The sequence below is a fragment of the Brachypodium distachyon genome, chromosome 2 (assembly GCF_000005505.3).
Source record: "Brachypodium distachyon strain Bd21 chromosome 2, Brachypodium_distachyon_v3.0, whole genome shotgun sequence".
Lineage (NCBI taxonomy): Eukaryota > Viridiplantae > Streptophyta > Magnoliopsida > Poales > Poaceae > Brachypodium > Brachypodium distachyon.
This window is the reverse complement of record NC_016132.3, coordinates 19,969,946-19,982,434: the sequence shown is the minus strand read 5'-3', so window position 1 is coordinate 19,982,434 and position 12,489 is coordinate 19,969,946. Positions and strand designations below refer to the sequence as shown.

Sequence of the window (12,489 nt, the reverse complement as noted above, 5' to 3'; positions counted from 1 at the left end):
ATGATCAGAAATGCCCACTAATTGGTGGTCCCTTGTGTCTTTCCCTGACAGTAGAATGTGTGCTGGTTATTGAAGCTGATCATCCTGTGAAGCATACTTGGACTGCGAAGGCCGAATTGCTATGCAAACTCTGAGGTGGAGATGTACACATCTGATAAATACTACCATCTTGAATAATAATCGTGGTTTGCTTTTCTTCTAGTTGCCTAGCCTTCACAATTTCACATAGTGCCTGCTTAACTCGTAATGATTAGTGAATACAAAATCATGTCAAATCCATTTGAACTTCGTTTAATTTAGTCATATTACAACATCAACCTAACATATGCATTAGCCTTGCAATTTTGAAATTAATAATAAATAGAATAAATAATGACACAGGGTCATAATAGTAATACTAGTACAGTATCCGTGCGTTGCCACGGCCGCTTAAACATGTACACACAAAAATTCATGTTTATACAAAATATAACAATATAATTGGACATTCAATCAAAATGATTTTGGGGCCGATGCTAGCAGCCGCGGTCACGGACATGGCACCCAGTCCACACCGCTCGCCGGCCGTGGCCGGCGTCAGAGCACGCGGTGGTGCAGTGCACGAGAAACGGTGGATAGCGCCGATCAGCCCTGAACCCCTTTGCTCGTTTCTTGCACGATAATCTAATCTGGCGCCGACGCGTATCGAGAGCGGTCACCGCAGGGAGGTGCTGCGCGGGCAGTTGAGTCGGCGGCAGCGGCCCGAGAAGGCAGCGCTGTGAAAATAGGAAAAGGAAGGTTCGATGGAGTGTAAGGAGACACGGAAAATCAGAACATGCACAGAAGTTGATGCACGGCGGACGACAATGAAGGAACCCTTCATGCTTTTATTATTAGAGATAGAAAAATTGCAAAATACAGCAGAGATTTTAAACAGGGCAACGAAACCTACCCTCCTTCGTTGACGGAGAGTTCAGTTTGGCCAAACGCATCCTTACAGAGTCCAGAGTCCAATTTGATGAACTATGTTCGATAAAGGATCGAATATAGTGAACGGCACGCATTAGACTGGTTGCCGTGATTGCCAATGAGAAAAGAAAACTTATCACTTTTGCCCTTGAGTGACCGGGATGGAGGACAACACAAGTATACTCACGTTGTAAAGAAAATTTGTTGTTTAGTTGACACTGGGAACATTGAAAGGCTACTGCTATTGAGATCCAGCACCATCTTGCGTGCGTGCAATATGATGAACAGCTTTCGGTTTCTTGTTAACGTTCTGGCCCCACCTGGCATTGGCTGCTCAGGCCGTACCTTTTCCAAATTAGCTCAGCCCCTTGCTTACGCATAGCCGCGGCGGAACACGCAACGCCAGTACAGACTACAGAGTCCTTCCGCCGCTCCTCGACTGATCGATCTATCGATCGGCTCTTCGCATCGTTGCTCTCAGATCTCCCGATCTCCGCGGACGACCCTCCTCCTAAATTCCCCAAGCCCCAATCCCTGCATCCCCGGGCACCCCCGAACCAAGCAGCCATGATGGCCGCCTCGACCTCGCCGCCGGCTGCCTCCGTCTGCGCCGCGGGTGACGACCTCGAAACCCTCGCCCTCGACTCCGCCTCCTCATCCCCCGCCGCTGTCTCCACTGATCCCCTCCTCCGCCCGCCTTCCTCCCCAGCCGCCGCCGCAAACCACGAACCCTTCGTCATCGACGACTTCCTCGACGACGAGGAGGACGACGATGACATCCCCCCATCCCCCAGCCCCCGCGCGCCAGCCGCGCCCGCCGAAGCGCCCCCCGAGTTCGACCGGATCACCGTGTCCGACCCGAAGAAGCACGCGGAGCCCGTCGCGGGGGCCGCCGGCGTGATCCCAGGCTCCGGAAGCTACTTCTCCTACCTCGTGACCACCAGCCTCGTGGGCGGCGGCGGCGGCGAGTTCCGCGTGCGCCGGCGCTTTCGGGATGTGGTGGCCCTCGCGGACCGCCTGGCGGCGACCCACCGCGGCCTGTTCGTGCCAACCCGGCCCGACAAGAGCCTTGTGGAGGGCCAGGTCATGCAACGCCACGACTTCGTGAACCAGCGATGTACTGCGCTCCAGCGCTACCTCCGCCGGCTTGCCGCGCATCCTGTTGTTGGCAGAAGCTCTGACCTCCGCACGTTCCTTACTCAGCCTGGTGCCATACCTGCCTTTGAAGGTGAGGCACCGCGGTACTGGACTACCACTGCGAATGTCGCCACTATGCCGGTGCCAGCGAAAGCTGGGAGAGACTTGTTTGGGATGTTTAAGGATTTGAAGCAGACCGTGGTGAATGGTTTGGTCGCAACAAAGCCACCGCCCGTGGAGGAGGAAACTGATACAGAATTCCTGTCACACAAGGCCAGGCTCCAGGATTTGCAGCAGCAACTCACCACAACATCTCAGCAGGTACGTGTCATTGTTATCAATGATGACATACGTTTGACAATGATCACAGATGAAATTTAGTGAAGTTTCAAATAGCATAGCATAGCAACATATGTTTGACAATGACATTGCATATGACTATAAGCTTATCTCAAACATACATAGATAAGGAAACTGATTCATGTTTGACAACAAAAGAAATCTACACTTCTTTAGTTTTAATTTAGATCTAGGATCACCAATGATTGGATCTGAATTTTCTGCACTAGTTCAAGTTTGATAAAGCAATATACTAAATTATATTTCTTCATTTTTGAAATTAGACGAAGTATTGCTAGCAAAGAAGAGTTAGATCTCTTTGTCTCATCTGAGCACATGTAACTGCTAACTAAGGCACTAGGCAATAGCAGACTAGCAGTATGTATATAGAGAATAATAGAATATCTTGACAAGTGATCTGGTGATGAGTTCACGGGATGGTGGTGCGGCAAGCAGGCAAACAACGATCAGCGGCGCTGGCTGACATGAGTAGCAGAGGAGCAGATGAAACAATCGTGGACGGCTGCTGTGCCTGCTGTTGCCTGGCAGATGCGACTTAAGTTTTTCTTGGGCCAGCACAATGGGCTTGTACTGCACTTATTTCTACTGGGCTGAGTACTTAGTGTGTAATTAGCACTAAATCGTCAGTTAAGAGTAATCCGCACTATATGTTAGGTTGTATTGCAAAGCTCAACAGTAGATTAACCAGGAACCCTACTCCCATGTGCCTCAAATATCTTGAGTAAGTAACAGCAACCACATAGGAAGCTGTTGTTTGCTTCATACTCTCATCAATCCACACACAAGTTCGCAATGTAAATTTGTTTCTTTTTCTTCAAGAAAACGCTAACATATGTAGTCATAGCAGAATATTCTGAAAATAGACTCATGTGAGAACACATGCTCTGTTATTAACTCTAGAGGCCTCTTAACTTTATGTGGAACCATCGCACCTTCAATTTCCCAATGAATGACTGGTTTTATTTTACTCCGGCTGGCATTAACCTATTTGTTTGGTATACAAAGGAATGAAAGTGGAGTTCTGTTTTCTATGGAGCTACCAAAGTTACCAAATTAGCCTATCAGAATTAGTTTGCTAGATACTGCCTTGTCATTAACCTGGTCAAGTTATCAGGTAATTTGTGGACCCGGTGGGTCACTGATCGGAATTCGAACAACATTATTTATTTATGTATAAGAGGGTATACAGATATACATGCATGCTGTTGGTGGTAGTGACCTATATTGCATTCCCAGAACTGCAAACAATACCCCTTGTAGTAGCTCAGTCAGTTTAGTTGTGTATTTCCCATGTCCTGGGTTTGGAGCCCAGTGCCTCCCCCTTTTTTGGCTCTCTAGGAAAGTGGTATGTTAGCTAATTGGCTGAACCCAACTGATGGCTGGAAAACTGGCCAGTTTAGACCTGGCCTAGCAGGGTAGCATGTCATTTGCCCAGCTCATACTTCATCTTCGCATCCAAAATAGTATTTTTTTTTTCAAGTTCTCTTTACTGAAATAGGTAGAAAGGTCCTGCGCTCCATTTGCTTTTGGGGCTTCCTTTTTCATCCGCAGGATAAGTCCCGAATTGCCAACCCTGTTGTTACTCATTCACAATCTATGTACACCCTCCGATCCATAATAAGTGTCGGGGATTTAGTACTAAGTTGTACTAACTTTGTACTAAATCCCCGACACTTATTATGGATCGGAGGGAGTACGTAATAAACTTTTCTAATTCTGTGTTTTATTTTGGACCATAAAACTACACTAGTCTTCTAATTTTGCATTTTATGTAGGCAGAGTCACTTGTCAAAGCTCAGGATGATCTTCGAACAACTACAGCTCACCTGGGAATGACATTGATTAAGCTATCGAAATTTGAAAGAGAGCAGGCAACATGTGATTCCCATAGAAGACGATCTAGTGATATCAATAATTTTGCAACTTCCGTTGTCAAGTTCAGCAGATCTCAGGCAAAATTAAATTCTGAAATCGTAAAACGCCTGGTATGTGTATATGTCACAAACTTAACTAGGATGAGTAATGACCTGAGTGCCATTTCCTTGAATTAGTTTTTTCTTTCATAGTAACAAGGAATTATTTGTGTCTTTGCAGGATAATATCCATGAATACTTGGAGATGATGATATCTGTTCAGCATGCATTTACTGATCGATCTAATGCTTTACAACATGTGCAAAGTCTGTCAGCAGATTTATTTTTCTTGCACACCAGGGCAGGAAGACTTGAATCTGTATCATCAAGAGGTATTGGGCAGGAATGGACAAGGTATCAGAAGATAGAGGGATTGAAAGAAACAATAAGTGCAGCAGAAGCAGCAAAAAGCCAGGCTCTTAGAGAATATGAAAGTATTAAGGTAAATCACCAAGAAATGTGAAGTGAGGCTGTCCTGTTAAGAAAACTTAGGCGGCATGAGGTTATAAGCGAAATCATCTAAATGCACAAAGTGCAAACTTAAAATTGTGCTTGTCTAATGGTTTACTAATGAAAACAGGCTCACAACTATAGATTGTAATTTTGCTTTAACTGCATTTCACCAACTAAATCTGTTGATGAAGGTTGCATGCTAACATTAGTTAAGAATGCTTAAGTTTATATTTTTGTGATGGTTGCACCGCACAGTTGGATAATCCTTTTTTAAGCACTGGCAATGTATGTTTGAGGTTTAATATCACTATAACTCAGCCTTCCTTTTATTCTGACATCACTTATGTGCCAGTTTACTGGCATGTGATATTGTCAGCATTTCTGTATAGGAAATGCTGCTATGGTTTTGCTTATAAATACAAATTAGAAATGTAGCAATTGAGCACTCTTTCGATATTATCCCCTTGAAAGTCAGAATAAATATCGGAACTGCTGTAAAAAGTATTTCCTTGAAAATCAGAGTGAAATTTAGGATCGCTGTCCGCGTGATGCAGTTTAATAACTAACATCTAGTTAAACTGTCTTTTGTTTGTTCATAAGGACGGTTCTTTTTTAGTTGATGCACTTCCCTATTGTCACTGAGGAAAGCATAGCTACAGCTGGAAAAATACAGAGGGACACATTATGGCTAGTTAAACTATGTCCATGCTAATCAACATATAATGTTTTTAGTTCAGTTTTAGATGCAATTTTGTGACCTCATTTTGTTAAGAGCATTCTAAAATGCCTTTTCTGGTAGAGATCACATATGGATACTAGGTTTTGTACTGATAATGTATACTTCACATTAATATATGCCAGAGGGTGGTCTTTATCCTTTTTGTGGGTTGCTATCCTGGTAGTGGATACATGAGCTTCTTGTTTTCTTGGAGTTTCTCGAAGTATATATCTAGAGTTTGCAAATAATGGTATTAGTATTTTTAGTCAGACAATCATTGCAAGGCCGAATCCTTGTGTGGAGTTGGCACAGCAATTTGTAGGACTATAGGAATGCTAGTAGTTTCTGTTACTGAATTTTGAAACCATACTGAGTCCTTCCCTACCATATTTACCTTTCTATGCCAATGCAGGAGAACAACATGATTGAAATCGCAAGGTTTGACAAGGACAGGCGTCGGGATTTTGTTGATATGCTGAAAGGATTTGTAATAAAACAGGTATGAATCTAACACTATTTGACTATGAAATATGTCACAGAAATGGCAATATGTAGTGGTTGACAGATACTCTTTGTATCACCATAATGCAGGTCATATATTCGGATAATTTTGCAAATATGTGGGGTAAGGTAGCAGAGGAAACCCAAGTATACGCAAACAGGACCAACTGATGTAATCATGCAACTTCGTGTACAGTACTAGTGGATTTTGCTGATCTACTATTTACTCCCCAGTTTTGCCACCTTGAGTCTCGTTGTAATGCCACCGAGTTTTGTACAATTGCGAGGAATGGGCTTCTCAATTTTTGGTTTGTGCCAGTGGTTGATACAACAAATCCCAATTTCCATACCTTGCTGGGTGCTGACTGGTCTGGCTGACGAGCCAGTGGCTGGTATCTTTGCTTATCCACCACACACGCTTCGCGTACCCAGTTGTCGACGTTTGTTCTGCATTTTCTGTTGTCTTGTGTTATTCTTGGGAGAAGTCGAGTTGGAAGTCGCCCGAAATTATTTCGGTGTCTTTTAGTGAACATGTCCTGCCGGAATCTTACCGATGTGGATGATGCCTAGCCAAGCTACGTGATGCGGTCAGAGCTGCAACTTTGTGACTCCGGATACCTTTGACTCTTTTTAGTGTAACTAAATAAACTGAAATTTTAAAATGACACAATTTTTTTAAAAACTAGTTTATTTGTTTGAACTAAGCAGGATCAAAGGGTATTTTGAGGGTCACCATGTTGCACCTCTAGATGCGGTTGAGTTCAGCCTCCCACAACGTTTTGCTTTGGTGAGATTTTATCTATCACCCGGAACGAAAATAGAATTGGAAGAAAAGCGTCCACTGTACAGGGATCGTTCGTAACTCCTGCCGCCGCAGGCCGCGGTGCTACGCCTACCACGAAGCAGAAGCAGAGCTCCGAAAATGTCCAACGCGCCGTCCCGAAACGCCGCCCCCTTCAAACCACTCCTCCCGACGCCCCGCTCCCGCCTCCGTGTCAAACCCGTCCTCCCCTCCGGCGCCACTCCCACTTCCTCCTCTCCACGCCGCAGGGTGTCCGCTTCCGCCGCATCCCGCCGCGACTTCCTCCTCCTCGTCCCCTCGCTCGCCGCCGCCTCCGCTCTCCTCCGCCCGCTCCCCTCTGCCGCGGCCGATGAAGAAGCGTCGCCACCGCCACCCCCAACCCCTCCCGCCCAACCGTCCACCCCCACCCCGCCGCCCCGGACGGAGGAGAAGGAGCTCGAGGAGTCTGCCATGTCGAGGGTGTACGACGCGACTGTCATCGGGGAGCCGCAGGCGGTGGGGAGGGACGCGAAGGGCCGGGTGTGGGAGAAGCTGGCGGCCGCGAGGGTGGTGTACCTGGGCGAGGCCGAGCTCGTGCCCGACCCCGACGACCGCGTGCTCGAGCTCGAGATCGTCAGGAAGCTCGCGGCCCGCTGCACGGATGCCGGGAGGAGCTTGGCCCTCGCGCTCGAGGCCTTCCCGTGCGATCTCCAGCAGCAGGTTGACCAGTTCATGGACGGAAAGTACGTTGCTCCCCTTTATCCTGTTCAATTAAGTTATTAATTGCTTCGGAGAAAATGTTTTACCTGTTTGTGACTGAAATCACCAGAATTTTAGCTCTGTTGACATGACGCTGTTGTGAATTATTGTTTTATGTTGTGACACATTGATATGTCGTTGTCTCAACACAAGTATTTCGGTAGTCAAGATCAGTGTTTGTAGAAATGAACTCTCATCTCTCCATCTTGCATCATCATTGGTGAACTTGAGTTTACTGTATTATCAATCTCTAGTCATAGTCGCAAATGTTCCACTAGCTAGAAGTGCGATTGAGATCGCAAGGATCATGGCTGAATAGCAGTGTCATTATGAACCAGTCGTGAACATTCTAAGTTTTTCTGCACCTTTCCTATTTGTTGTGAGACGTGAATGCGTTATATTGTTATGAATGTGCTTTACCCTTCTACCTGACTATTCTATTCCATTTTAGCTGCTTTTGTTCACAATGTTTATTTAATTAGATGAATTACACTTGTCCTCGTTTAGTAGATGAACAAGCTATGTATGTTTTATTCACTGATGCCTACCATTGCTGTAATAACAACGGTACTTATATCTCTGTTTGTAGTTTTTCTGCACCTTTCCTATTTGTTGTGAGACGTGAATGCATTAAATTGTTATGAATGTGCATTACCCTTCTACCTGACTATTCTATTCCACTTTAGCTGCTTTTGTTCACAATGTTTATTTAATTAGATGAATTACACTTGTCCTCGCTTAGTAGATGTACAAGCTATGTACGTTTTATTCATTGATGCATAACATTGCTGTAATAACAACGGTACTTATATATCTGTTTCTAATAAACACTGTAGTAGTGTTTATGTCGCAATTAAAGTTTTAGGATTCAAGGCAGATCAAGTTTGGTTGAAATCTTAACATTGATATCATCTTGCTGGAAAAAGTTGTCTACAAAGGAAATCCATATTCGAGTGAGAGCTCATTTCCTTTCAATAATTTTGTCAAACGTATACTTTATGTAGGATTGATAGCAGCATCTTAAAGTCGTACACATTCCACTGGCCACCAGAGCGCTGGCAGGAGTATGAACCTCTTCTAAATTTCTGTCGTGATAATGGAATTAAGCTTGTCGCTTGTGGAACTCCACTCCAGGTGATTGATAGCTTCTATTCACGTCTATACAACAGTAGGTTGAAATTTTTGTTAGTTATAACACCATGCTGCATCAGTGATCCAAGTCTTCTAACTTTTGGCACCTGCAATGTTTGTCCTTAATGCATATTTGTGGATTTATATCACATGATAAAGATTACAATTGTTGTGCCACATCCCATGATAACAGTCTCTCTGCCGCTTCCGGTCTACTAATTCCTTAGCATGGATGGCATTATTGAGTACCTAGAAAACTTAGTTTATAATTATTAAATGAACTTCATTCTCCGAAACATGATATGATTCGCTTCTATACTCTTATAGTGTGCATTCTGTTGAATCTATGAGTTTGTTATCTGTACTTGATATTTTACCAATATATACATATGCTTCCAGTTTCTATTAATATAACGTTTCTTCTTTGAGCAGGTGAAAAGAACTGTCCAAGCAGAGGGGATTAGAGGTCTTTCAAAAGTGGAAAGAAAGAAGTATGCTCCTCCAGCAGGCTCGGGCTTCATTTCAGGCTTTACGTCTATCTCTGGTCGGTCATTGATAGACAAGATTTCATCAACACGTGACTCTCCTTTTGGTCCCAACTCATATTTATCTGCACAGGCAAGAGTAGTTGATGATTATACCATGTCTCAGATAATTATAAAGGAACTTGATGCTAGAGATCCTTCAAGGATGCTAATTGTTGTGGCGGGTGCAAGCCACGTTATATATGGTTCACGAGGAATTGGTGTTCCTGCCAGAATAGCTAAAAAGATGCCGAAGAAAGATCAAGTTGTGGTACTACTTGATCCTGAAAGACAAAGTATAAGGAGGGAAGGTGAAATCCCAGTTGCCAATTTCTTATGGTATTCAGCGGCTAAACCTTGCAGTAGAAATTGCTTTGACCGTGCCGAAATTGCTAGAGTTATGAATGCTGCTGGCAGGAGGCCTGAAGCTTTACCTCAGGTTTGTTGCTTGCTCTATCTTCTATCCTATTGCTAGTTAACTCCTGTGGTCATGCTTCTTTTCGGCAGCAGAAGATGAACTGTGTATAATGAAAGTAGCCATGCGCAGCGCTCTATTAGCAACGAAAATGAAGATCTCCTGTAGCGAAAACGTTTCTATGTTCTGTCCACACCAAGTTTTGTACCATTTGGTTAATGCAACTCTTTCACTGACTATTGCAGGATCTTCAGAAAGGATTAGATCTCGGAGTGGTTTCTCCTGAGATATTGCAGAACTTCTTTGACCTCGAGAAATACCCTGTTATAGATGAACTGATTCACCGGTTTCAAGTAAGAAGCTATTTCATTATTTCTGTTTTGCACCCTAGTCCTCAAGTGTTACTTTATCTTTTTTTTCTTTTTCTTTCTGGGAGTCTCTCTTTGAAGCGTGCCTTTCTTGGTTTAGAAACAGAATAACTATTGATGACTGTTAATATCTTGGTATTTTCACTCCTATAAAGAAACCAGTTGGTGGTGATGGCCCATTACCCTTGGGTCATACGAGCCGTCTGATTTGCTACAAACAGCTGACATTGAGATGGGATTGCTCACTTTCCTCAATCTGTCGCCAATTTTATGGCTGTGCCAAGCCGCCCCTTGTTTCAGTAAAATAGTTAGTCTTGTAAACATGCAGTAAGATATTTTTTACTCTGTTGCAACACCTGTTTTCCTTGCTGGTACAATAGGAATCCTTTATACCGAAATTCATCAAGTGAATCAACTTCTGCAGGGTTTCCGAGAAAGGTTGCTGGCAGACCCCAAATTCCTTCAGAGATTAGCCATTGAAGAGGCTATATCAATAACAACCACTCTTCTAGCACAGTATGAAAGACGGAAAGGACGATTTTTTGAAGAAATTGACTATGTCCTCACTGACACTATTAGAGGCTCTGTTGTTGATTTCTTTACAGTGTGGCTTCCTGCTCCAACTATTTCAGTCCTTTCTTATACTGATAATGGTTCTGGTGAGAGCTTCGAGTTTGTCAAAGGCATTTTGGGATCATTGCCAGATAATGCGTTCCAAAAGAATACCCTCGGTCAGAATTGGAATGTGAACCAGAGGGTTGCAGCAGTGTTAATTGGTGGTTTGAAACTTGCTGGTGTCGGTTTTGTTTCTAGTGTCGGGGCTGGATTTTCCTCAGATCTCCTGTATGCTGCTCGAGGAGTGCTGAAACCTTCAGTGAATGTGGGAGCAGGACGAAAGAGATCTCCTGTTTGGAAGTCAGCAGCTGTTTATAGTTGCTTTCTTGGAACGTCAGCAAATTTACGATATCAGGTAACTTATCAGAATAACTTAATCACTTTCAGTTGAAAAGTCTAGGTTTTGTTTTCTTATGTTATGGGAGTATGAAATCTCTATCTCAAATGTCCTCTTTCTGCCCGATTGGACCCAGTTATTTCCAGGCATGAGTTAGCGTAGTTGAAATGTACTGCATGCAAATTACGTTCTGCGTGTTCTAAGTCAGTTCTTTTTTCTTGGGGAGGGGGGGGGGTGTATTTTAAGTCTCAGTTCAATAACAACTGAAACAGTCTCTTGCTTATGTCAACCAGCCAAGCTTTACTTCAGAATGCAATTTATCCATTATTTTAGCTCTAAGCCAATTTATCTAATCGTGTTTAATGTTTCTGTTGAAGATCATTGCAGGCTTGTTGGAGCATCGACTAGGAGAGAGCTTGGCGACCCGCTACAATCAGCCACTTCTTGCTGGTTTGTTGTCCTTTGTAGCAAGGACAGCCAACTCATACTTGGGAACGCAGGTTGGCTGCTTCTGCATCTTTCTAGTTTGGAATGCTTGTATACTGCTGTTTACACTAAACATAATAACACTCTCAATCTGTTTACACTAAGTAAACGTAAGTTTTCATGATGAGAAAGTGGAGAGGAGTAAGTCGTTAAAATTTTCCATCCCATAGCTAGCTCAACATTCCTCAAAAGCTTAGCATTTATGATATTATTGTGAGGCACCATAATCAGTTCATAATTTTGTAATTGAGTCTTCTCTGTTGCTTTATGCATTTTTTCGATCTTCATTAGTATGGATAGTGCTTCAATGCTTGCTTAGGACGTAATCAGCATTGGTTTTGAGTTTTCAAGCAAGTGATATGTTTACACAGCACATTAACACTAACACATAATGGTATTTCTACCTTTCTCCTCACTGAAGATTGTATTTTCTGTAGCAATGGGTTGATCTTGCTCGCTACACCGGAGTGCAAAAGATTAAGGAACCACTTCCTTCTGCTGAGATCACCGCACCACCTGAAATATCCCAGTTGGAGGGCGGTAGAACAGAAGTACAGAATTCGGATGACACTAGCAGCAACAGGAACCAATCGAGTGGTCCGACCAAGTGATTTGGTTGCTCTACTGCGGCTTCAAAGTCCGTAACCATATATGTTCAAGACAGTGAAAGATATCTTCTTGCTTTGGGCCTCACCCTTGGATCAGCAAAGAAAGGAATTTTTTTTTATTTGGGCAAAACATAAATTACACTCTTACAGAGTTAGTCATCTAGTCATTTTCTAGAGCAAATATACTGTTGTGGTTTGTACTCTGTGAATATGTAAGGAGAACACCTGCAGTATCTAGTGGATTTGCAGCAGCAAGAGCTCTCGGATGTGAGTTAAACATGCTGTAAATTCGAATTTAGTTTGAAATTATTCTGGGTGAAACTGTAAAAAGTTTGGTACGTCTGGCTGTTGCAATCAAATCTTTCTGCCTGCTATAAGCCAGATGCTCCAAAGTATTAAGCCATCATCCAGAAAAAGACGAAGGCGGGTAAGCAT

The 12,489-nt window shown here is 43.5% G+C and overlaps 2 protein-coding genes across 3 annotated transcripts; both read left to right on the top strand.

The window, feature by feature from the left end:
- The first annotated feature begins 1,324 nt into the window (after nucleotides 1–1,324).
- On the top strand, nucleotides 1,325–6,379 carry LOC106866224 (sorting nexin 2A-like). Its single transcript, XM_014899327.2, has 5 exons — nucleotides 1,325–2,406; nucleotides 4,221–4,430; nucleotides 4,540–4,800; nucleotides 5,942–6,028; nucleotides 6,121–6,379. Exons 1-5 carry the CDS (start codon nucleotides 1,516–1,518, stop codon nucleotides 6,199–6,201), a joined length of 1,530 nt encoding a protein of 509 aa, XP_014754813.1. The 5' UTR covers nucleotides 1,325–1,515; the 3' UTR covers nucleotides 6,202–6,379.
- Nucleotides 6,380–6,866: 487 nt separating this feature from the next.
- On the top strand, nucleotides 6,867–12,392 carry LOC100846697 (protein RETICULATA-RELATED 5, chloroplastic-like). Of its 2 annotated transcripts, none has more exons than XR_002963352.1 (7): nucleotides 6,867–7,554; nucleotides 8,575–8,704; nucleotides 9,134–9,664; nucleotides 9,886–9,993; nucleotides 10,433–10,978; nucleotides 11,348–11,460; nucleotides 11,884–12,000. XR_002963352.1 is itself a non-coding variant. In XM_014899326.2 (7 exons), the coding sequence occupies exons 1-7, from the start codon at nucleotides 6,953–6,955 to the stop codon at nucleotides 12,055–12,057; spliced, it is 2,214 nt and encodes a 737-aa protein (XP_014754812.1). In that variant the 5' UTR covers nucleotides 6,870–6,952; the 3' UTR covers nucleotides 12,058–12,392. The 2 variants fall into 2 exon arrangements, 1 of the variants encoding a protein (XP_014754812.1); XM_014899326.2 differs by having other exon boundaries at nucleotides 6,870–7,554; nucleotides 11,338–11,460; nucleotides 11,884–12,392.
- The last annotated feature ends 97 nt before the right edge of the window (nucleotides 12,393–12,489 follow it).